The 24,992-nt window shown below is 40.7% G+C and overlaps 1 protein-coding gene across 2 annotated transcripts in view; it reads left to right on the top strand.

Moving 5' to 3' along the window:
* The window catches only part of babam2 (BRISC and BRCA1 A complex member 2), an 83,614-nt gene that overhangs the window by 28,784 nt on the left and 29,838 nt on the right, over positions 1-24,992 (top strand). For both annotated transcript variants that reach the window (XM_028565101.1, XM_028565100.1), the window contains exon 7: positions 24,032-24,141. In XM_028565101.1, the coding sequence (XP_028420902.1) occupies positions 24,032-24,141 (110 nt within the window). The remainder of the gene's footprint in view (positions 1-24,031; positions 24,142-24,992) is intronic.

Raw genomic sequence — 24,992 nt, 5'->3', positions numbered from 1 at the left:
TGGCTCTCTGGCCTTTTCCAGCCTGGCCTCTGTTTGTGAAGGGAAATGATGGTAAACATAAGGGAAACAGCAACCATCATCAGCCTCACATCAGCCTCTGTCCCCATGTTTCTCAGACTTGGAGCACCGAGGCTCGTCTCTCTCTGCAGGCTTTGAGTGGACTCATCCAGTGTCCAAGTTATATTTCACAGCCGCCTTGCTGATCATGATAGCCTTTTTTTACCTGTGTCTTGAGGCAGGGAAGTTTCTAAACTCAGCCCTGAGGGGGGGGGGGAGCTCTACTGGTGTCTTTTTTTTTTTTTTTTCAAACAAGCATGCTGTCACTTGCTGGACATTTCAATGCAAAGGCTTTCAAAAACCCGGCAGACACACTGACACCCCTAACCAGTGGGTGGTGGTAGCAGTGTAGCCATTGACACAATGTTGTTAAAGAAGAACTCTGTAGTATTTAGTGATTTTATTAGAAACGAAGTCTTGGATATGGATGTACATTTCTGTCACCCTAATCACATCATACACACACACACACACACACACACGCACAAACTCACAGTATTATGCTGTATTTGGCAGTTTGGGTATACATAGTATCACCATGGGAGACTTGAAGACTAAGTATCGACTCACAGAGAGAAAAGTAATGAACATCAGCCCACACCTTGTCCTCCTACGCATTACAGAGGAATGGGATTATGCGGCTTATAGGCTGGACTCTAAGAACACAAATGTACTGTATGGCAAACCGATGACCTGAATTCAAGTTTGACAGTTGTCATGCCATTAGTCAGTGAGAATGCCGTCTGAAGTCAATTCTTTATGTGCATTGCGCATTTATGCACTGCATGTAATTCCATACTGTTGTAGAGCATTTGAAGTGCAATTAATCCACTCCTACAGTACTTTCTGACTGAGCAGACAGCTATACCCTATATATTCACTGTAAAGGACCATTGCAACCACAAGTGTGTTAAATTACACATGGAATCTTGTGTATAAATGCTGCGCATGTGCCTTGCCACAATGATTGCAACGCAGTGTAATGTGACAACTTGCTGTTTTGGCCAGTCAAATATCTGAAAGTGCACATTCTTTCTGGATTACATGAATCTGGTTTTCTACTGAAAGATAAAGTTATTGTCACCGTGTCGTATTATAAATACTGTATTGATTATTTTAGTATTTGAGTAGTCTACCGATTATTCCATCAGTTCATCCAGTGATTGGATAAGAAATACTTTTGCTTTAATCCGCTCAATGGACTGGGTGTTTAACGTTAGGCCGGCTACACGCTGGCTGCGTCGCATGAGCGTGTCAGCTGTGTGGCGTTTCCGTTCATGTTTCGGCTCCCATGTTAACAGGTTAGAGCTTACACGCTGCCTGCGTGACACGCACGTCTCGGGCCCGGCTCAAGCCGCGGCGAAAACGCGTGCCTGCTAGAAATAGAATCGACGGCTATTTTTCACGCGACACGCAAGCGTGTTGGAAGCGTTTCCAGGCAAAATGGAATAGGAAAAGATGTTTATATGTCATTTTGACACAAATAGATATTAATAAATGACATGTTGATGTTTGAAAGTCTCTAGGTTTTGATATAAATGCAGATATGAATGTGATTTAAAAAAAAAAAAACATTGATTTTCTAATATTGCACCTGTCAATACAGAACAAAATATTGTGTAGCCTATTTTGTCGTCAATACTGCCGACGTTGTCTTTGCTGTAATCAAATCAGTATATATGTGTGTTTAACATTTCATTTTATCAATGGGAAACATACATGAGTTTTAAAACAGTTTTCGGTTTGTTTCAACTTGAAACAATCCCCAACTTTGTACATTTTCTGCCGTTTTCTCTGGCCTCTCTCTACTCTTCGCCCTATGCGCCGTCCACGCACATGTCTGACAGTAATTATCAACCTTGCGAAACACATTAGGCTGTATATAGTTTGATGTTCGATGATGTTTAGTGATCGGAAGTTTCCGCCCCAAACCACTGTGCAGTGGTTTGATGTCTTATAAGCGTTCAGTCATAGATCTGTTACCTTCCTTGATCATATTTCATCATCCCATGCTAGCAGCCCCGTGCATTATTTTAACAGTGGGCTGTTTTCGTTCTGAATGCCCACTAAGTCCTCAAAATGAGTTATAACCTATTTCATAGCAGGCATTTCTTGACAAAAGAGTCGACACACAAAATCAGAAAGGTGATGCTTTTCAGACACAGTATGAGCCATCAGCCAGGTACTGTAGGTAGAGTTCAGACTGTTGACCCTGATTTGAATTAACCTCCTCATCAAATCCATGGATGTCCTTGCTTGAGGAGGGAAGGTTTGGCACTGAAGCAGAAATTTGTTCAGACATAGGCTACTCTGCACTGCTACTGAATGCCGAGATGTCGCTGGTGGGCGCAGAGCTGTGGAGGACGACTGTTACCTGGAGCAAAGCATCCGCGTGGTCTGAGCTCACCACAGTGGACATGTTTACCTTCCTGCATTCACTGCCCAGCCTCGGGGAGAGGGGAGGAATGCAAGTTTATTTTATTTTTTGATTATTTTTTTTTATTTAAAGGGGGCAGCCCGTCATAGTCAAAATGAAAGAGTGGGAAGGACACTGAGAGCGGAGACGAAGGGAAGATAGTGAAATGCACACAGATGGATGTCGGCAGTTTTCTTCCCATGTAAAGGGCATGTGGTCCTCTTGGGCAGTTTTAGTGTCTCATCTTTTGATTGTACCTTGACCTCTGGGTTGTCACCCGTTTGAAGTTGATTTTACTCATACCTTCTCATTCGGCATTGGCCTCTGACCTCCCACTGAAAAGGATATTTGTTCACATTGCTCGGGTCTTTTAACGTAGTTGGTAGTTGCAGTACGACGAGTCTCATTTTTTATGGTCTACTTATGCTTTTATCATGTTAATGCGTCTACGTTCTGGAAGGTTATAAGAGGTAAAGGAAACCTATTCAATTTTCCGACCTAGATTTTCCATGGCAGAAAAGTTGCTACACACCACTAATTCTACCATACATTTGTATCTTGCTTCATGCTACTCCAGGATTTACCTTTAACGCAGAGAACAGCAACAAAATATTCTAATTAGAGATGTGACCTTTTCGTTAGAAAATGTCCCTTTTGCATGTCACCAGGCCGTCTGTCTATCCGTCCTCGCTCGGTAGAGTACGTATACAGTTCGCTGCCTCTAAATGTCCACACTGATCAGCATGAAGTGATGCCACATTCGTGACTGAGCCCTCTGCTCTCGCTTCACTTGAGCTTTGTTTCCCCCCACAAGCACTGGCCCATGTCACCAGCTCCAAAGCAACTGCTGTGTGTGTGTGTGTGTGTGTGTGTGTGGGGGGGGGGGTGTGTGTTTGTGTGTGGGTGGGTGTGTGGGTGAGGGGGGGTGCTCAAGCAGCTGTCATTGATCCAATAGGATGTTTCAAGTGACCCGAGTCTTTGCAAACTCACTGATAACTGCTATGACATGTAGCACTGTGTGAGATAATGATATATAAAACTATTTCCGTAAAGATTCCCAAATAGTAGATTCAAAACCTGAAAAATGAAAAAAATTGACCTGTGTCATGACCTGCAAACAGAGCATCTATCTAACTAAATAAATGATACAACATTAGACAGAAATCTTCTGTCTTGTCAATACATATCCTTAGAAATGTACAGTTTTTAGTGATTTTATCTATTAACGGCTCCTGATTGCCCCGCTGTTCCTCCCAGCCGCCAGGTCTAATTTAGACTGTAAGCACTTGCATTTTTTAACCTTTTTTTTTTTATTTTTTTTTTTTTTTATACCAAGCCTCTCCAATGCCCAGGAACCAGTATCCCACTGCCCCAGGTCAATTTAGCTTCCTTCAAAACTGACCTGAGGGAGTTTTGCATTAAGCCCTGGGCATTCCTGTATCCTGGTTTTGTCTGTACAAGCTGTGCATGCTTCAACAAGAGCCCTTACATCTAATTATTTGTACTCTAATTATTTTTGGGCCTGCGTCCTCGCCCCACCCCCCCCCCCCTCCACACACACAAACACACACACACACATACACACTTTAACCTTCAGAGCTCTACAGGCAGCAGCTGACAGGGGAGGGTCAGGGCCTTGGGCTCTCGTTCTGTCTTTTCATTTGGGGTGCCAGCGTCACTGACTCGATTCATTTCTATGTTTCCTTTTTATTACCTTGTTTTTTTATTATTTCGTCAAATATCAACTCTTGAATTAAGCTGAGATGTAACACATTAAAAACATGTTTTCATGAATAACACATTTTAAATAAAGTAAGTAAGTAAATAAGTTCACTCTCAAATCATGGTTAAATTGTAAAAATGAACATCCACGTACTGTCAATTCCATTTTGGGTTGTCTTTGCAAGTAAAGATTGTGATTATATTAGATTTATTTTGAAGTGAAGTGTTGGCCATGTGGGTCTTGATTTTTCTCATTTCAGTAATATTTCCTGCTTGACTACATATACAGCTACAATTGAGCTTTGTTAAACACTTCACAGCTTCGGTAAACACTTCACAGAGGGGGAGAAAACATGAAAATGTCCTCCTGATGATTCTTTTAAAGCATGTTCCTCTGGGCTGTATTTAACAATGGCACTGTCTTCCACCCCCACCCCCGTGGGCACAGAGGAGGAGCTGAGGACAGATTGAGGGTACTACTGGGGGTTGGCAAAGCGCGGGGCAAGCACATCGCAATCTCACAGTATATGCAGAGGACTCTTGGCATAAGAGTCCTCACCATTGTCAAGGCGCATGACGACAAGCGGACTGTTTTCTTGTGCGTAATAATTCAACCCTGCTTACTTGCTGGACTTTTATCAGAGTGCTTCATTTTAAAATGTCTAAACAGTACCCTGAATGTAAGGATGTTTTAGTGACTTTACCACTGCTGTACCTTACCTAGAGCTGAGTGATTTGAGGAAATTTCTCTGATCAGTATTACGATTGCAATTTAATTTGTGATTATTTTCTATAAATGTAACTACAGTCCTGCATTCATGTTATATTGTGTTCTATTTGTGTTTGCTAAACAAAACCAGTTTTTACCCAGCATTATTACAAAATGATCTTGTTTCTGCAAGAATTGTAATGCAGTTGCTTGTTGTTGAGGTCTTAAACCTTTCATTTCTCGCCTAAAATGTTCTCGGAAGTGAATTTAGTGATGAATATGATGGCGAAAATTGTTAAAATTGTCCCGTTTTGGGGCTGTCTATGTACTGGAAATCAAACCATCATTGAATGCCGAAATGAATGTTGGGTTACAGGTGCTGCGAGTTCATACGCGTGTCAAGAATACATCCGGGAGTTTTAACTGTTCTTGGCGAAATGGGAACTTGTGTATTGGGACACTACTTTGGCAACACGAGATGACGTTTCACAAGGACACAAGAACACAAGTCAATAGAAGAACACATATGGGGAAACTTCCAATGTTTGATATCTGACTGTTGACCTGAAGATGGTGTGGACGGCTCTGCTAACATTAGCTTCAAAGACTGACAGGATGAACTGCATCGCAGTCCCCGAAATTGCAGCTCTTGAGATTTAGAAACTGCACTGAAATAGCAAATTTGATATAGAAACAGCACCCATGTTGTTGACATTGCTAAATTGCTCGAGGGCATGCAGCAATACTCAAACCTCTTCTCTTTACTCTGTGTTTTTCTCTGCATAATTTTGTCTGCAGGCTATAGGGTTTTCTCTGCAAAACCCTGTAGTTTAAGAGTTTTTTTTTTTTTTTAGCGTTAAATGGTTTATGAGGGGATCAAACAGGAAGCATCACCACAGCATGAGGTCAGCTTTTGATTAATTCAGGGGGCTGATTAAGTAGGCGTTGTTTATTCTAATCAATAGATTGTACCCTCCCACTCTTCACCTCTATGTATTCCTTTATTTGCCGAAATGTGTCTCAAAGTGCAGTTTTAAAATAGATCTAAGATGTTAACAGCAGTCAGTCATGGCCAAGTAATCTGATTGAGTAAAGCTGATTTACAGCAAATGATAGAAACCATTATTTGAGCAATAATCCCCGGTTTTTGCAGTTGAACTGTGATGTTGTTTGTCATCCAGCTCTAATTGGGTTTATAGAAACACTATTACTTTATTACACGGCTGGGATAAAGGCTGACCCCTTCCACTATCTCCGCTATCTTTTCTTCAAGGGCACCATCACTGCATCCAAGTCTTTGTGCCACGCAAGACATTTGTCTCTAGTTTAAAGAAATAAAAAAATACAAACAAGCCAGAGAGTTTTAAGATAAGCGTCGAAGCCAAACCATACTCCAGTGGTGACACAGAAACTACAAGTTACCTTCCAATAACATAACTTGATTGATTTTCTACCAAAATAAAGACTGCAGGTTAAGTATTTTCAGGAAAATAAAGTTACTGTAATAGTATCAATTGTAGATGAAACATAGCTGGCAACGCATTACATCCAATTTAGTGGACTGATTATATAATCATAATTTCCTCCCAGCAGACAATCAATACTATACTATGAATTTCACAACTGTATTACTCTTTAGTTGTTACTTGATGTTAAAACATATTTTTTTTACTTGCAAGGGTCTCCTACTATAGAAGGATTGACAGGATTTCCCTGAGCTGCTCAGCATTTGTCTGTCTGTCAGCCATCTTGGATTTGTGAAATTTGTGTGGCACTTACAGCACCTGGCCAGTGGGTAGCAGTGTTTGGAATAATGAGCATGCTGATGTGCAATTAAACCATCAAAACCCATCCATATGCACGAAAATGATGGTTGAATAGCTGTCCACTGTAGTGACCACTATGTGTGAAATGGTTAAAAACAGTTTCAAACTAAACAAAGTGGTCTACACCACTGAATTGCAACTGATCACGGAGCACCTTTTTGGGTATTCCAGGCTGGCATTGTTTGTGTGGTTGTCCCATTTTTCATTTTTTTCTTCTATTTTCTTGAGGACATGGTGGCTGCCACAGCTTTTCAAGCGCTAAGCCAAAAACCTGGTAAGGTAACCTTTGCAGCAGCTGCGGTTACCTTACCTTTCCGGTTGCCACATAATTGTCACTCCTTTCTCAACCGCTCATGAGGCTTTTGTTGTTGTGGTTTTCTGTCCAGCTTACGTCCTCCACTGCGAGGCAGTTGAGCTTTTGGAGAAGTCGTGGCTGAAGATAGCCGACTGCGTCACATGATGAGTCTTTCACAATTCTCTGCACAGACCTGGAAAACAATCCTGTGGTCACTACACACACACGCACACATACACACACACACACACGCAAACACACATTAACACACAGCAGTGCCAATCAATAAAGATTCATTAAGGCTATGATTAAAATGGCCCTCAGTCGCTAATACAGCTGGCCACGCTGTCCGACCTATCCATTGTGTCATTTGCTGTGTCATGACCAGAGTAGGGAATTCAATGGCACTTGTGTCTGCTGTCTTCTTCTTCTGTGGGACTGACCTGCTGGTTGTGGGTTTTACCACATAGCTTCACATCGGGTTAAAATAGTTGTTGTCACCCAGTTGAGTGAATTAAATAGAATTAGCTGTTGCTGGATTATGCAGTCTAAAAAGACTGTTACCAACTTGGAAACACATGACCAAAGGGAAAAAAAAAAAATAATAATCTAACGGTCACCTTCCATCCATTACCTTTTTGTCTTTCTAGTCTCGGCATGTCTGCTAGTTTGAGAGAAAGCTCGGGCCTGTGCGTGACTGTTGCGCATTTGGTGCCAAAGCAAGTGGTTGTAATTTGTGGCCTTGCCGTGCCCTTGCACGGTAAACACTGACTAAGAGCTCAGGAATCTTAAGAGCTATAAAATAATTGCAGGTTACTCCCATAATGCCTAGAGTGTTCTGCTCATTGCCACAGCTCTGCCTCTTCTGTCTCATCCTTTTCTTTTAGCACAGCCTCTAATGGTGCTATGCAAAAAAGAGTAGTGATTTCTTGCTGTATCTGTACTTGTTCATTATACCGGTAGTAGTTACCTAATGACGCAAAGAATTAGCCTATTCTATTAATCTATTAAATGTAGTCCCTGAGGTGTCATTAAGGTTTAACAAATGTTTACTTTTCTGCTATAGCAGTTTGGGATGCTAAAAAAGAGTTTCGTTTTTGATTTTTTTGTGCAAAAAGTTAAACTCATAATTATATGGTTAACTGAAGTAATTGAGAATTTACATTTTTAAATTTTTAATATGACAATATAAATGTCTACATAAATCCATTTTTAGATAGTTATGATACAGTAAAGGTTGTCAGTCTTCCTTGAGTCCTCTGAACTTGTGGTGTGGTGTGAAACCAAGACCACTTTTGCCAGAGAAAGTATGCTCCCTGCACAAGGGAAAAACTCTCTTTGAAATGTGCATACTGTATGTTTTAATAGCTAATTAGAAATTAACATTTACTATTTCCAGTGCTGAAAATGCAAAGCTAATATTCAGCTATGTTTTGAATAAATTCCGGGTAAACCAAAGCATATCAAGATGTATTCATTTTGGTTTTATAGTGCTATTTGAAAGTCATGTTGCTGAGTGATGGCATATCTGTATAGCACTGAGACATGGCATTTAGTAGGAAAGCAAGTTGCCCAAAAGACATCGTCAAGTAATTGCCAGTTTGGGCTTCACTAATGCAGTGTACCACTGAAATCTGAAAAGGCCAGCCAATGCTTCCACGCAGATAAACAATTATGTGGCTTTTAAATGGTGGATGTATTATAGCTTGGTATGCTCTTGAATATGAATTTAAATGTCAGGCGTAACAGCTCTCAGATAGAAAAGGGAAAGAGTACAAAGTGTTAAAATATAGATTTTTGTACTCAAGATAATAATTTATCTTTGTATCTTTATGTTATAACTACATAACAATATTGAGATTACTGATCATGTTTAGTTTATGTATATTTCCAATGGCTTGTTTCCAATCAGTAAGATTATCAAATGATACCAAATATGGGTAATATCTGCTCTTTGATGGCTTTAAGTCCAAACTGATGGCAGGAAATGGACACCCCTCTCCTGAGTTTGCTGGCGCAGCAAACTGAAACTCCTCTGTTGCAAGAGGTTGAATGCGGTTGCAAAAGAGGATACAGTGGAATGTGGGTTATTATCTAACGTAAGCATTACATTAGTTCTTGCATTGATTTCACAGTGAGAAGACATGGTCCTATCTTATTTAGGCTAATTTGTAAAAAAAAAAAAAACACCATCCATTGGGAATTCATAGTTAAAGTTATGTCTTCATGAATTAAAACCCTGTTTTTGATATGGCCATGTAATGAAACCGTTCAACTCGCATGGAGTAGCTTTAACTGTAAAGCAGTGCCAGGAAATGTTATGTATTTGTTGCTGAGGTTCGAACAGTGACCAGATGCACATGTTGCTCCTCTGTTGTATTTATATTATATATTAACATTAAACCGCACTCTCAACCAGGACTGAAATCTTAAGGGCTATAACTTTAAAGTTTCATGTAAATTCTTTCAAAAAGTATGTCAGTCTCTGTTTGTTTATGTAAAAGGGACAGTGCATATTAATTATCATTGACATCTGAAAAAACAGAATTGTAACAGGGTTAGCCGAGCAGCTAATGGTTAACAATCGTCCATACAAAATTAAGAAGAGTAACTTTCAACACAGTCTTGCATCATTCGGTAAGTACACAATTTAGGCATCTTACCAACCAGTCAGTAGTTTAACACAATTTATGAGCTAAAAAAGATGCTCCATTGACATCAAGGTGAGTTCAAAAATTCCAATAAAATGTGTCCTTATGAACAAGGTCTTTGCTGATTTGTTCCAGCTTATATATGTGGACAAGAACAAGTTCACCTTGAAGTACCCACAATCTTAAGTGGGCCAGCCATGATTAGATATTGAGACTGAATGTACCTGCGGTTTATTGATTGAAGTCTGTAATTGTTAGTAATTGGGCCTCCTTGTAGGAGGTCCAGAACTTTCTATTTGATTTGGCTTGTTCACAAGCTTTATGGATTTGAGAACCCTGCTGTGATTACTGCCAGGTGGTTTAACATCTGGTACTCCACAGCTTTTAGTCTTCTGAGAAAATGTCGCACAAAGTTAAAGGGAGTCTGGATGAAGTTGCTCCTGTTAACAGTAATATGCTTTCATCTCACTCATGGTTCAGACTGTCACGAAGAAGTACAGCACAGTCATATGGAGCCATAACACTGAAATCAAAGAACACCTGCGTACTAGCGTGTAAGCGCATAATGTGTTTAATCATTGGTGCATGTGACTGATCTCTGAGGCATCCCTCAAAAGCACCTGTTGTAGTGAAATCATTTGATTCAAATTGCTGCTGCGAATGTAAGGCTTCCTCTACAACGGCAAACTTGGAAAAGTATATTAGTGAGTGAGTTAGGGAATCAAATATTTCAGTGCGTGATTGTATAATATTTGTATTTCTTTACAGTTTGGGACTGAGCTTTCCATCCTCAAAGCAAACTTCATAGTTTTCATGTTCCTCTGTACTCTCAGATTCCAGGGACCCCACTTAATTGCGTCACCCAAAAGTCGATCCCTGTCTCAACTGACATTTATGATGTGCAAGAGGGATATATGTGACCTTCAAAACTGCATGCACAACTGTCGTTATTAGACAAATTGAAATGCCCTAAAATGGTGTTTTTTTTTTCCCCTCCTTCCGCCACCTCTCCTTTCTGATATTTCATGCCAAAACATTATGAGAAAAGAGTTTAGTTCTCTGGAAGTTCCAATTCTCTGGAAATCTCCTGGTCAAACAAAAAAAAAAAGAAAAGTAGATTGTAGTAAATGTCAGACAAAAGTCTAAATAAGGAGTTGTTTCAGCCCTGCTCTTGTGTTACTGTTCTCTAATAGCATGCAGTAAACCACACTGTACTAGTTAACCATATTGATCTACCGGAGTTATGTACAAACATGAAAGATGAGAGTGTGATGTAATTATAAATTACAGCACAGTATGACTCCAGCAACTACACCTGGAATAGGTATGACTGTACATGTAGACAGCTGGAGATAACCTTCGTCTAAATCCTAAAAATAGAAAGCCCATGGAAATCAGAAAGTACTTCATCCATGCTCTAGTAAATATCAATTTGTGGTTAGTGATGCCCACACCCTGAACCACCCAGAGAGCCAAATGTGAATATTTGAACTCGACCTTTGGGTTATGACATAACCATTACTGTTAAACTCAACTGAAAAGGTGCCTACGTCAATATTTAAAGGCAATACAACTATGTTACGATGTATATGTTTTGTCATCTATTTATTTTAAATTGTAAAGGACATCATACAATAGTAAACATAAATGTTACCATTTGACATATTACAAGCGCCACCTTGGTGGGTCGTATTGAAAACATATACACAATGAATTTGAACACTAAACAGGACAGGATACATAATGCTGAAAAGAAGCAGTATATCATTTATGCAATATCAATAAGAAGTGTGAAGACTGTGTGGGCATGAGCAGGCTGTGCTTGATACACATCTCCCTCACGCTCCTGTTGCACCTACCAGGGCAGGGCAGCTCATGCAGTTTTTTTTTTTTTTGAGTAAGTACTCCTTTTGTTTGTCCTCAAACACGCATGCAAGGATGCAGCACATGTAAACAAAACCAACAGCAGCATGTTTCAGCCTTTACTGGAACGCCCTGATAGCACACGCAGACGGAAAAGAGCCATATTTGACTAACGTTATCCGTTAGACCTTTTTTTTTTTTTTTTTTTTTACCTTAGGCCTTCAGATCTGCTTGAGCAATCCAGAGCTCACGCCAATACCAAATGCACATTCATGAACATGTCAGTCCTGTATGCTTCAATGGAAATGAATGATCGGTAGACGTGACTTTCAGGGTTCATACGTTTTGAAAAAAACTGGAAAAGTTATGGAATTTGAAAAATGCAAATTGCAGGCCTGGAAAGGTTTTGGAAACATAAAAAGACCCAGAAAGTTTTGGAAAAGTCATGGAATTTTTTTTTTAACACAGCATAATAATATGTCATTAATAAATGTATTTTCACATTGTCTTAACCTCAACCTTCTATTCGGGGAGCGATATATGAATCCCACTATGAACCACATAAATTGTCATTCATTTTATAGTTACTGAGGGTAAACTTTAACACAGATTTGTATTCTTATTGTAGAATGTCGACTGACATTTTCAGGAACACATAGTCATGGAAATTTGCCAAAAAGTCATGGAAACGTATTGGTTAAAATGCGTATGAACCCTGGACTTTGTCATTCTTGTTAGCACAGTACATAGTGTCTGTGGATGTCACATCATTTTCAGCCCCGCTGCACCCACATTTCAACCTGAGCAGAAGTCTAATAAAGATGAATCGCTGAAAGCCCTTCTGCATTTGTGCAGATAGATCATGTGTCACGTGGAGTTTATTAATGCAATAGAAGATTGCATTGTTTGCATTCAGGACCACACAGAGTGGAAAAGGTCAGAGGGGTTTGGTTCTTTGTCCTGATACAGATGGAAATTTCTTTGCGTGTCGTACATCCTCACCTCCGTCAGTGCACTCCCATCCACTGACCCATCACTCGCGGCAACAACCCTGGCGCTGCATTGACAGACGGGTTGTCAGAAAGGTCGTGGCCCGAGGTGGAAGAGTCAGGCATTCTCCTCGCATTACTTGTTGTGACACATGACTAGTGGCACCAGAACCCTTGCCGCACAATGAAGTGGTTTGCAACAACCGAAAACGCGAGCTCCTTGACCTTTTGTTGCTTTTACTTTCTCCTTGCTTTATGACAGCTCCTATCTTCGCACCTTCTCCTTCATGTTTTTATTTTTTCCCATTTTAATTTTCTTTGGTACAGCGCTGCCATACTAGGCTAGTAATCCTCATCAGAGGTGAGAATTTATCAGAGACGACTTAGTGCACTCACATCCCATTGATGATGACACACATTCGGCCCATTCATCATATCATAACTAGGTGTGGGACCGTACGTGGTGACTAATGCCACAGAATGCCTCTGACGCTGGTGAATTGATAATTGTTTGCCTAAGATAAACATATTTCTCACTGTAACTGAGTCATCTCTTGCCTCATGATGTCATGGCAAACATGCAATCAGATAACATATTTACTCAGTGTTTCTAAACAGTGATGACACTGTTTGACGGTGTTTTTATTTGATTATCTTTTGTTAATTAGTTGTTTTGTTAATTTTGTTGTTTTGGATGTTTTTTTTTATATGCTAAAAACATGGTTTATTCAGGAAGTGTTGCATTTTTTGCTCCTTAATTTCGACCAGTATTGACTTTTATTTACGAAGCGGTTCCAGTTCTGCTTGCCTATGAAAAAAGCCCACGCCCCTTTTTGCTGATGTTCTTTACATCCCCATGAGTACTTTTATATCAGGAAGGGATGAAATGTCTCGTGCTTTTTTGTGTGGAGGTAAATGGCAAAAGATTATTAAAATAGATGAAGGATAGCACATCTGCGTCACATGTCGAGTATGTGGATTCAAAAGAAATCCCAGCCTTAGGAGGGGGCGGTGAGAGGGCAATGAGCTTGAATCCACTCCCAAATGCTCCAGTGACCCCGATATGACTCCCTGATACCAAAGGTCACGCCCGCCTCCTGTCTCCCTCGGCGAATCTGCGATCCAAATACACCCACCGCACACCCCTCCACCCCCCCCTTACCCACCCACACTGCGTCTCCAAACGAAGATTCCCACCCACCTGCTTGTACCCCCAGCTGAGCATCAGAGGTTTCCAGCATTACAGTCTCAGGAGAACATTCCCCTCCTCCTCCTCCTCCTCCTTCTCTTATTCCTCCGTCCCCCCCACACTTCTCCATGCCTCCATGGAATTACTTCTATCTGGCCTACTTTCCGCCCTCGCTCTAAATTAAGTTGTACACTATCTATATGTTGTTGTTTTTTTCTTTCTGCAACACCTCCAAATGTTCATCTTCCTAATCCTTTGTTTATTTTTCTGACTTCAACCCTGATCGTATTCAGCTTTCATTTAACTCTCAATTCCTCGTCCTTCTGTATGCCTTATACTGCCTTCTGTAGGCTTTTTATTAACACATTGGTGGCTTCAGGGTGAAATTGTGTCCTTATACGTTGCCTGTCTGTGCTCATTCGTCTTGGCCTTTGCTTACCCTTGGCATCCCAGTGACTTGAAAAAGCCCCACAATAACGAAGAATCTGACGTTTTTGTGTGTTTCTTCTCCGTCTTCTTTTTTTATTTCTCCAAAGCAATGTACAAAAAGCTTAAATGAAAGCGTCATAGCTAATAGTCTCAAAGTAGCAGAATCTGAAAAAACAAGCTAATCAGATTAATAGTATTCTCAAATAGATGGAGTAAAACATTACATTTTTCATCCATCCCAGCGCTCTACAGTGCGGCCATTTTGCTGAAATGCGAGTGACAAGTACAGTGTGTGAATGTGACTTTTTTTTTTGGGATGCACATGTCTGACACCAAGGTTGGAATAAGATTAGCAGCTAAGCTCTGAAGCTAACAAATCTGTTGTTGAAACTTTTGCTCTTTCTTATGAGCAAAGGTCAATGTACAAAATATTCAGTTTGCAGCTTCTCATTTAGCCAGTGCTGACCGTGGCTTTTGCAGGATAAAACTAATGCTAATTTCGTGCAAAACTTGATGACAGGCCAAAACAAAAGTTTGCTGCTGTTGGGTTTATGTGCTGCAAGCCAGTAGCTGTTATCAACCAAAGATTTTTATAAAGTTAAAGTCTCACTCTGTACCACCACTGTAGTCGCAGGTGGAGCAGTGTTTTTTTGTAGTTCCCACAACACCAACAGAGTGAACGTCTTCAAGAGTCAGTCAGGAGTCCTAGGAATGCTCAACCAACTTTTGGCACACTGCTAATTTGATAAATATCTTTTTCTGTGTATACTGAGCATCTTTGGCACACTTTTTTTTTTTCAGGATAAATTAAGTTCTCATTTTTCAATTTTAGCTGCATGTTGTGTATGTGAATAAGGCTGCCACTCAAACTGTCTTCTCAGCAATCCCTTTCAAAAGCTGAACACTAAACATAAATACATTCAATAAGGGATTTCAATTGATTCAGATTAAATGAGCAGATTCAGTACAGGGTTAAGATTGGATACAATGCTATCAGACCCCAACCCTAATTTCAAAGCCTCAAATGAATTAGCAGGCTACATGCTGTTTGAAAAGGGATTGGGAAAGCACATTGTCTATCAGTCCCTTTTTACATCCTAAATACATTCCATATTTCAAAAATATTTAGTTATCTCTTTGTTAAATCAGTTTGCCCCTTTTTCATGTGCATACCGTATTATTAACGTTAAAAAGAAATGCATTAATATTATTTCTTAAAATAAATAAGTAAAATAAATGTAACACCCTTGCAATATTATATTAAAAATATGTTGTATGCTGTTCCAAAGGTTGGAACTGAACTGGGGAAAGTTTGCTGCTCCCTCTACCTGGAACAAGTTCCAGAAATCCATGAAACTTTTTGAGCTGGTCTCATTGATCGCTTTTAAGAGGATGCTGATTGACTTGGAGGCAGCCACATCTGGCTGTAGATGCTTTGCCGGATGTGTTTAGGATTGTAATTGACTTTGAGGGATTTGCTGTTTCAGTTGTTTTAGGTTTTTAGTGTTTTTGTGTATTTTGTGTTTAACCTCAGTGAGTCTTTTCCTGGTTAAATAAAGGTAAATAATAAAAAAAAACAATATCCTCCTCTTCTCATACAGCATGGACCGATTGCAGAGTGTGTGCTTGAAATGCATGTCAAATATAGTATTTCTTTATATTGTGTGGTTTGCGCTGAGACAGATCCTCATGCGAAATCTTTTTTTGTCATAAGCAAAATCATTTCTAATTTCACTAAATGTCTTAATTTCACGGTTATTTAGGCCCAACGTCCCATTGGTCCCAAATAGGGGTAAGGGGCTGCAATGGTTCAAATGACTGAATTAGTCTCATTAACAGTGCAGTGGGACAAAAACACCCTGCAACACTGTCAGTGAAGCAAGAGTAATGCAATTACAATTGTCAGCCCCAGAAAATGCCACAATAACCGAACCAGTGTTAGGCCCTCTGCTAAAAGTCTGGCCTCTTCAGCTTAAAGTTTGCACTGAGTGCTAGCATCGTTTTTATATAAAATCTCCAAAGTCCGATTCACTATGCAATTGAGCCCCTTTCTAAATTTGAGATTTAAGATGTTACACATAATGCTGTCACCAAAAGGTCAAGAAGTCAGAGGGTGCTTGACTTATCAGTCACCCTGTATTGTGTCATAAGTATGAACATACTACATGCATTTATTCATTTCTTGCACTTATCCACATGCATCCAAACACACATACTTGAGTCATCCTTGTGGCTTGCAGCCCTAGCATCACACACATGATATTTGCACAGACAGTACAGCAAAGACCAGATCATTGCAGTGAAAATGCTATTAGTGACACACCATCAGTGACACTTGGCCACAGTCACACATATGACTCGTGTTTCAGTGAAATAATGATCAGCTCGCTTAAGTGTCTCAGTGTGGAACATCTATCTGCCAGTTATTGTCACAAAAACGCTCCTGAAAACGTGGAATATTTGAAAATAGCACTGAAATTAAGAAAATGCCATTTGTAGATCACCTTTAGTGTTTTCAAACATATAGAGTATGTGGCATTATTGCATTAGGTTGTTGAATGGATGTCCCATTTCATTCTAAGCATTTTCTGTCACCACAGATTACCCATATTGACTGTATTGTTGGCCCAGCTGGTTGTATTAACCTATATCTCACCCCTGGTTATGACTCAATAATACGTGCCTCGTTCAATCTCATTTCCAAGCAGTGGATGCTAAGTGTGTGGGTTTTTGGGGTGGAGACACCACTGGTTAAGTATATTGCAACACACTGCACTTGTGATGTGTTTTCAGTTGTTACAGCTTCTTTTATTACTGGATTAGAGTGTTTTTTTTTTTTTTTTTTTGAAAGGCCATGGTAAAGTGTGATCTTTCAATAAATTCAGTAACTTAGAAAGCGTCATTAGTGTTGGGGAATTGCAGCCACTCTTTTTGCATCAAAGTTACTGTTTTACATCGTAAACCATTATTTTCTTAATTACCATTACTAACTACAATTGTTCATTTTGAGGAACCTCTGCATTATTTCCACTTGTGTTTTGTGTTTCCACTTCAATGTGCTTTAATGTTTAAAAACCACATTTTTCTCATACTTTCTGTCAGAATATACCTGTAGGCACCCTCTGTCTGAAACAGTTAAGCACCTGTCTGTTTAAGCCCCCATCCCCAAAAACCTTTCTGCTCCGATTGGTCAGCGTTTATGTGGTCTCCCGCATCTGCATCTTCGGCATCTTTGCACCATCAGTGCAGCCGAGGAATGACTGTTAACGGCACTGTAGCTGCCCTTTCTACCTACCTATACATGGTATAGTTGTAACATCACAATTGTACCGAAGTCCTGGCGGCTCGTTTGAAGGAACCGTTTCTGAATACCGGCTGTGTGCATTTTCTGTGGATTGAGCGTTTTGAGATTTTCACAGTATTTATATAGCACCTCGACCTGCTTTATAACTATGGCCATGGCAATGTCACTATTTACAATATGGGACCTTATAGAGTGAAAACTAAATTTTATAAATATGAACCACTCCCCACTTTATTGCACATTATAGAACTAAGTTTTATTTTATGATGTGTTGAACACTACAGACAGTATGGCTGCATTCACTAACCAATTAACTTGGGAACATTTTGGATAGATTATCATTTATTGCCACACCCGTCATTCTAAAAGACTTTAGAAAGAGGTGTGCTCTTGTGTTTGCAAGCACACCCCATGCACAAAGCTTTTGTGAATGTGGCAACAGGCCAGTGTTTAGGTGTGTTTGGGTCCTGTTCCAACGTCTACTCTACCAACATGGTTCCAGGTGAAGCACGTGTGCTTTGTAATCTTTCGCTTATTGTCCTCATGACAAAATAAAGCCCTTGCATGAGATACAACCATTTGGTGACACAAAGTTGCCTGGTTAATCATCTAAACATGTAAACACGAGCTAAGAGTTTTTTGGAATGGAGAGTTCGAGAAAAAGAGGGACATGCGATAGGTCAGATATTTCAAAAGAGAACATTAGGTCCTCTTGGACATGCGTGCCGATTGGTTTGTGGTGGCTTGTGCTTGTGCTTGCATGTTCTGTATTTTGAGGTGGAGGGAGCATGGTCGTCATGGCCCCTGGAGTACGTCACATCTCTGCTCATCCCCTCCCCACTAACAGCAGCACCACCACATCATTAGGAACAATATCCTCAACTCTCTTTCTCAATCAGAACATTTCATGTCATGCAATGAGACATTTTGGCAGATGCCACCTTGACCCTGTGCTTTCCCGCCCTCAGGGTGTGATGGCGTAAGTCTGTCAAACTTATGAAAAAGCTGGCACAAACGCATAATTCAGTATCTCAGACATTCATTCACTATATTCTGTTGTAGGACTTAAAGTAATATTTAACATGTTGTACTAGTCAATGTTTTTTTTGTTCTGTTCAAGGCTGTTGACATTGAACACAAAAGATACATTCTGTGCTGCTATGTGATGATTGTCACATAGCAGAATGTCTCACAGGGCATTGAAATGTATTTTTTGGGCGAATTGTAGCAATGTCATGCAAAGTGAAACGTTTAAGATGAAGAAGTCTCTACTGTACAAGCGAACCGCAATTTGAACAGATTTTGACAGTTTGGTTAATCTTGGTAAAAAACAAAAAACATTCATGTGCTGACGCTCATACATCTTAGCACAGTTACAAAACTATTTGCACAAATATATGCATTGCTTATACAGATCGCTTCCTAAACAGTTCGCAATCAGCAGATAGATTTTTTTTTTTTTAGCGGTTTAGCTTTTGAATTATTGTGGAAATCATATGTATTATCATAATTCCTGTGGGTGGGCCTTTTGCTTTCACACCACAAACAAACCACACCAGAGCCCACTTGGAAGTGGACCCAGACCCTTATTTTTAATCAGTCTCTGTCCGGCTGTTTAATTGACCACTTTCACACCAGCCTAAATGAACCGTATTAACCTAGACAAACGCACCAGGGTTTGTTTTAACGGAACCAAACAGATTGAGTGTGAAAGCACCCTTAGTTAGACTTGATCAACAAGTACAGAACCAGAGTTGCTCAAAATGCCCTACCTAAATTGAAGCCGCTGCCTAGTACTTATTGTGTGTCCAGCATTACAGGGGCCCTCAAAGCGTCTCGCCTGCAAGCTGGACATGTCTTTGCACAACAACCGTGCTGTCAGTCAAGTCGCCCCATTACGTTGGCCATGACATTTAAAGTTGGGCGAAGAAGGCGGACAAAGTGCCCTTACCTCCTCCGTACTAGCCCTGCAGTAGAGCCCCTGTGTAGGGTTTGCAGATGAGTGTGTTTGTGTGTGGTTGTGACTTTGGCCAGACTTGGTCTGGCTAAGGACAGCTGTCACATCTCCAACCTGTCACATGCGACACAGAGGAGATGCCAGAGGCCGGGGCATCAGGAGACCAAGGGACGGACACAAGGAAAAGGGGCTGTGCGTTTGTTTGTTTGTGTGTGCGTGCTCGTGTACCAATGTGTCTGAATAAGTAAGAAGAATGGAAGACGTGGTGGCCACGTGAAAGGGTTTGACTCGGAGGCACCCTCTGACCTTGATGTCCATGCACACTTGTGCACACTCTTCACCCGCTTTCCTAAATTCAGTCCTTAAGCAGTTGAGTCACATTCCCCAGAGGCATGTAGTAAATACTGCTTCAATGTCCAACCACCACCCCTGCAGGACCCCTCCTTGTCTTGCAGTCCTCTGACCAAGGCCCTTTCAGTGCTCATTACTTACCATTGAAGAAGTCTCTTCATTAAGGTCCTGCGTGTAGCCTGTGGAGCAAAAGTTTTTTAATGTTCTTTTTCTACTAACTCTTTACATAAGCAAGCAGCAGTTGCCCTCAAGTGTATTTGGTTAAAAGGGCTTAAGATGTGTGTATGTGTGCACAGAAACATTAAGGGCCATTTGGGGGCTTATATTTTATTACAGAGGGAAGCTCTTCTGTTTCAGTTTAAATAATGGTTTCAAGGCACGCGGTAAAAGGTCACCGTTTGTTCTCATTAGGCTATCTTTTCGCAATTTCCTGTATAGATCTGCAAAGCTTTGGGAGAAGGACAACATGAGAGAGTTTTTTTTAAATGCCTCTAAATTACAACCGCACTGCAAGGACACCACTTCAGCACACTGTGTATTCCATAACCCAAACCAGATGTCAAGTAAAGCATTTGTATTGCCCCTCTACACTTACATTTACTTTAAACATGCCACTTAAGAAGCATGACAACTTTTCTTCTCCAGATTGGCATCATGACTTTTATCATGCAACAAACCTTTCCTAATTACTTTTTAAATTTAGTAATACTGTTTTTAACTGTTTAACTGATAACTGCATTATTTGATCATTGTCGGTTAACGGTTAAATGCAAACATTTTAACATCCTTATGGTAAACATTATTATCTTAGTATGCTGATGTTTGGATTTAGCTCAAAGCAATATAGCTGTATTATGTCTACTGTAAGTACAGCCTCACAGAGCCAAGTGTGGCTGAAGACTCCTGTTTACATGATATTTCATTTTAGGCTCCTACACTGGAAGAAATGACTGGTGGTCAAACCTGGCAGACAGCCATGTATGTCATGAGTGTTACTTCCCAGTTTTACATAAAAGTGAGGTTGTGAAATAATCCTGTAAAGTTTCATGTATAGTTGTACTTAATGTTAATAATGTTTGTATCTACATAGCTTCAGGTTCATTGCACAGCACATTCATTTAGAATGGCAATAGCTAAAAGTTAAAGGGTCTGCCTTTTAATTTTTGTTTGTTTGTTTCACTGATGCAATATGACTTGTGACAGCTCTTCGCTGTCTGCTGGGACGAGATGAGTCTGAATCATTCAACAACAAAAAAAAGGCTCTCCCTACAACGGCGCCCTTAGTCCGACCGAATCGAGGGATGGTCCGCTGCAGCTCGCACAGAGCTGCCCTATGTTCTTCTTCTGGCCCTCTCGTCTTCCTGTTGGTTCTCATCTGTCTGTTTACTCTGTCCCAGTCCAAAGGAAGCATCCTTTAAATCACCTTTAAAGATGAGAACGGGATTTGACAGCTACAAACTGGAGCAAACCAATCTTTTTCCAAACCCCACGCCGACCCCGGCCCCACATCTCCATGCCGGTTCCTATCTGTCCTGTATCGTCAGCGGCAGAAGCCGCGAGCGCTGCTCTGAGACAGAGAGCAGTTCTTGTTTACTGATGCACACTATATTGATGTGAGCTGATTCCATCAGGCAACACTTTTGGTTGCCACACACCCCGCTGTCTTTCACTGCCTTCTACTCTTTATGTCTTACCCCCTAATGTATCTGCCACGACAAGGCAGCCTTTACTGTGACTGTTGATATCTGCATGTGCTACAGTAGAAATGTACTGTGGATTCAAGATCTGCTCATTAATGACCCTTATATTTGTATTCCATGTTACACTACATTGATTTTACGTCGATTTGTATTGTTTTTTTTTTGATAATTTGTTTTTTCTTTCATTAAATTAAGTGGTTCAAAATCATTAGATTACGTGCAGAGAAATTAATTCCACTCTACTTGGAGGGAAAATGTTCAGTGGAGGAATATATTTTTCCGCCCACTCAGCCGTGTTTTTCTCCAACCGATGGTCAGTTTGGTTTTGTGATCAGCAGAGTGTGTGTAATTAGTTAATAAGCCTGATCACATTTGAGGCTGCCATGCTGCAAACTGGTTGCACTGTGCCTCTGTCCATCATGTATGGTGGTTAGATTTCCTCTCACTACGGCGGGCAGCGATTATAACAAATGGATGAGTTCAAACCATCTGTAAGACATTTGATTAACGCTGCCGATCCTCTGTCTGGAGAGAGAGCCCAGAATGGTACTTGATGTGGAATTGCACTAATGACATTGCCTGAGAAGTAGCCATGCTCTAGGAAAAACATCACACAATGAGAAATTAGAACCTTGGAGAGACAGACGAGGTTTGTAGCGAGCAGCTCCGGGTGGCCTCTGCATCTATCTCACACATGATTTGATTGGTGCTCCCAGTCATCAGCTCAGCCGCAGCTGTTGAAGCTAATGTGGCGAGAAACAAAACAGATGTTTCTTCTGGTATCTTTCCTCTTCTCCTATTCATCTCCTTCAATATTTTGGGACTCGCACACTTGTTGTGTACACAGAAGTGTATGATCCCCAGGGTGGGGTTTAAATCTTTCTTTTTTTTGGGGGGGGGAGGGCATTTCCGCCACATGTATTTCATTACTTTGTGGTAATGTCTGAAGTTCTACCATGGACTCTGTAACTTTTCTTGTGGAAAAAATGCCTTACCTTGATTACCTTGTTTCAAGCCATTCTAGCGTGGTATAGAAAGCCTGCAGGAAGACTCAGCTCGATTTCTGCCACTTCTCATTAATATTCAACAAGCTGCTTGACTCTGATTGGCTAACAGCTAGCCAATGAGAGCCTGGCTATCAGCATCCTTTACCCAGCCCGACTGGGCGAGCTAATGAATAGTAATGAGCTCAGGCAACATGATGTCAGACTGACCAGCTTTTGTAATTGGCCTGATTTCTCTGCTTATTTCTTTTCAGTGGCTAGAACTGAAGTTAATTTTCACATTCACGACATAACACAAACACATATGGACCTAACATATTTCAAAAAATACAAGTAAAAACGTTTTTGTGTGGCAGGGCACCTTTTAATGGATAGGACAGCTAGACATGAAAGGGGAAGAGAGAGGGGAAAGACACGCAGGAAATTGTCACAGGTCGGACTCGAACCCTGGACCTTCTGCGTCGAGGCATACACCTCTATGTATGTGCGCCTGCTCCACCAACTGAGCTAACCTGGCCACATATATAACTTTTTAAGAACTCATATTGATTCTCCAACTGCTTCAGCAAAACAAAAAAGTACTGCAACATAGGGGCTGCCTGGAAACTTGGAACCAAATCTAGAAATCCGTATGCTTCAAACTATGTGCTCCCCCAAAGTTGTCCCCCCACACCAATTATGGAAATGAGCCGGCTAACTCCAACAATTTTTGTACCTTTTTCAAAAGTTGACTATCATGTCATTAACCAGATGTAGGAAGGATTTTTTTTGTGTATACAAACGAGTGCCAACACTATAAATGCTTTCAACGAGATACTGTCCATAAGTAAGGACCATGAGTTCCCAATTAAATTATTCCATCTCATCTTTCTCTATGATGTCAGGCTTTGTTAGTTCGCCTTAGTGTTGGTTTTTTGAACGGGTACATCTTTGCCAAAAGCGAGACGCGAGTGGCGCACGACTGAAGCATTCTGTCCGTTCAATCCACATCGTCTCTGACTTTTGTTCGGCCATCTCTGTCCTCAGAACCAGCTGTCTGTCAGCTGCAGGGTCTGAGGAGGTAAGGGGACAGTGATCGCTAAATTGTCTTCAACAGGCTCATATCAGGCTCTTATAGGCTCCACAGGAAGAAATCAGCATTGTTTATTTATTGATTCAAAGATTGATTCCCCCCAATATAGCGATCGGGGGAATCTGCCTATAGTGAAACCAGAAAGCTTATAGGAGGCTTGATCAATGACTACAAATGGTTAATGATTTGACAACATGTAAACAGCTGTCTGTTGAAATTATACTGTAGTTAGCACCAGAAAAAGATAAAAAAAGACTTTGAGTTGGAAAAAAAAAACGTGTGAGACAGAGGAGTGACAGACGTCAAAAACTTTCCAAAAAAACCCGCTTTCTACGCCGATTGACCTTTAAACATGTCGACATCCTACAAACTGGTTCTTTTCATGGATACCACAGCCATGTCTACGTGAACGAGTCCCAGCTTCAATTCAATGGTGTTTTGCCTACAGATAGTGGTTTAACTGAATAACATTACTGACCTGGCTTTGTCTTTCTCAGGACACAGCGTTGGACCCTGGAGAGGACGTGGCCCTTCTCTCAGTGAGTTTTGAGGATGCTGAGGCTACCCAAGTCTTTCCAAAACTCTTCTTATCCCCCAGCATTGAACAGTAAGCACATCACATCAATAGATATGTTTTATGTTGTTCCTTTTATGAGTTAATTCAGTAAAATGTATGTTTTGATGGAGATAATGATTTGTGTATGCAATCTGTGACACCACAACAGCAGGACGGCAAATTGAAACAAAGTTGAGGCCCAAAGATCCTTAAAGTTAAACAATGAGTGTGAATCAACTGGATTTACCCTCATGTAAACAGAGATTATTAACATGTATTCTTTATAAATAATAAATGACAGTTTGATGTTGTAGGGCCCTATCTTGCGCAGCGCAGTGCAAAACCCGACGCAAGCGTCTTTGCTAGTTTAAGACCGACGCAGTTGTCAATTTCCCGTCCAGCGCCCACATTGTTTAAATAGTAAATGCACCTGCGCCCATCTTTGCGCCCATGGGCGTGCTGGTCTTACAGGGAGGTGTTTTCAGGTGCATTCTTGGCGTATTGCTATCTTGAGGCAGCGGGAAGTGGTCGCGCCATTGACCAACAAAAACCTGGTCTAAAGTCAATAACGCAGCATTTCATTGTTATTTTAACAGCAAATTAGTAAAATGCGCCCAGGCTTATGTACATCGTACGCACACTATGCTTGTAACACACACACACACATACACAGGGACGCGCAGCAGCACACAAACATGCCAAAGATTACAAATACAAATATTACAGTGCAAATCCGCCATCATAATAGCAATGTGCCAAGGTCCAAACGCGCCTGGCTTTTAAAGGGAATGGGAGATGACACTGATTGGTTTATTGCATGTTACGCCCAAAACCCACCTATGAATTAATGAAGACACTAAGTACAACCCTTTTGAATAATGCGAACAGCGTACGGACCCCTT

Source organism: Perca flavescens, chromosome 20, assembly GCF_004354835.1.
Source record: "Perca flavescens isolate YP-PL-M2 chromosome 20, PFLA_1.0, whole genome shotgun sequence".
In the NCBI taxonomy this organism is placed as follows: domain Eukaryota; kingdom Metazoa; phylum Chordata; class Actinopteri; order Perciformes; family Percidae; genus Perca; species Perca flavescens.
The sequence above is the reverse complement of the archived record's forward strand: the minus strand, read 5'-3'. Positions and strand labels throughout refer to the sequence as shown.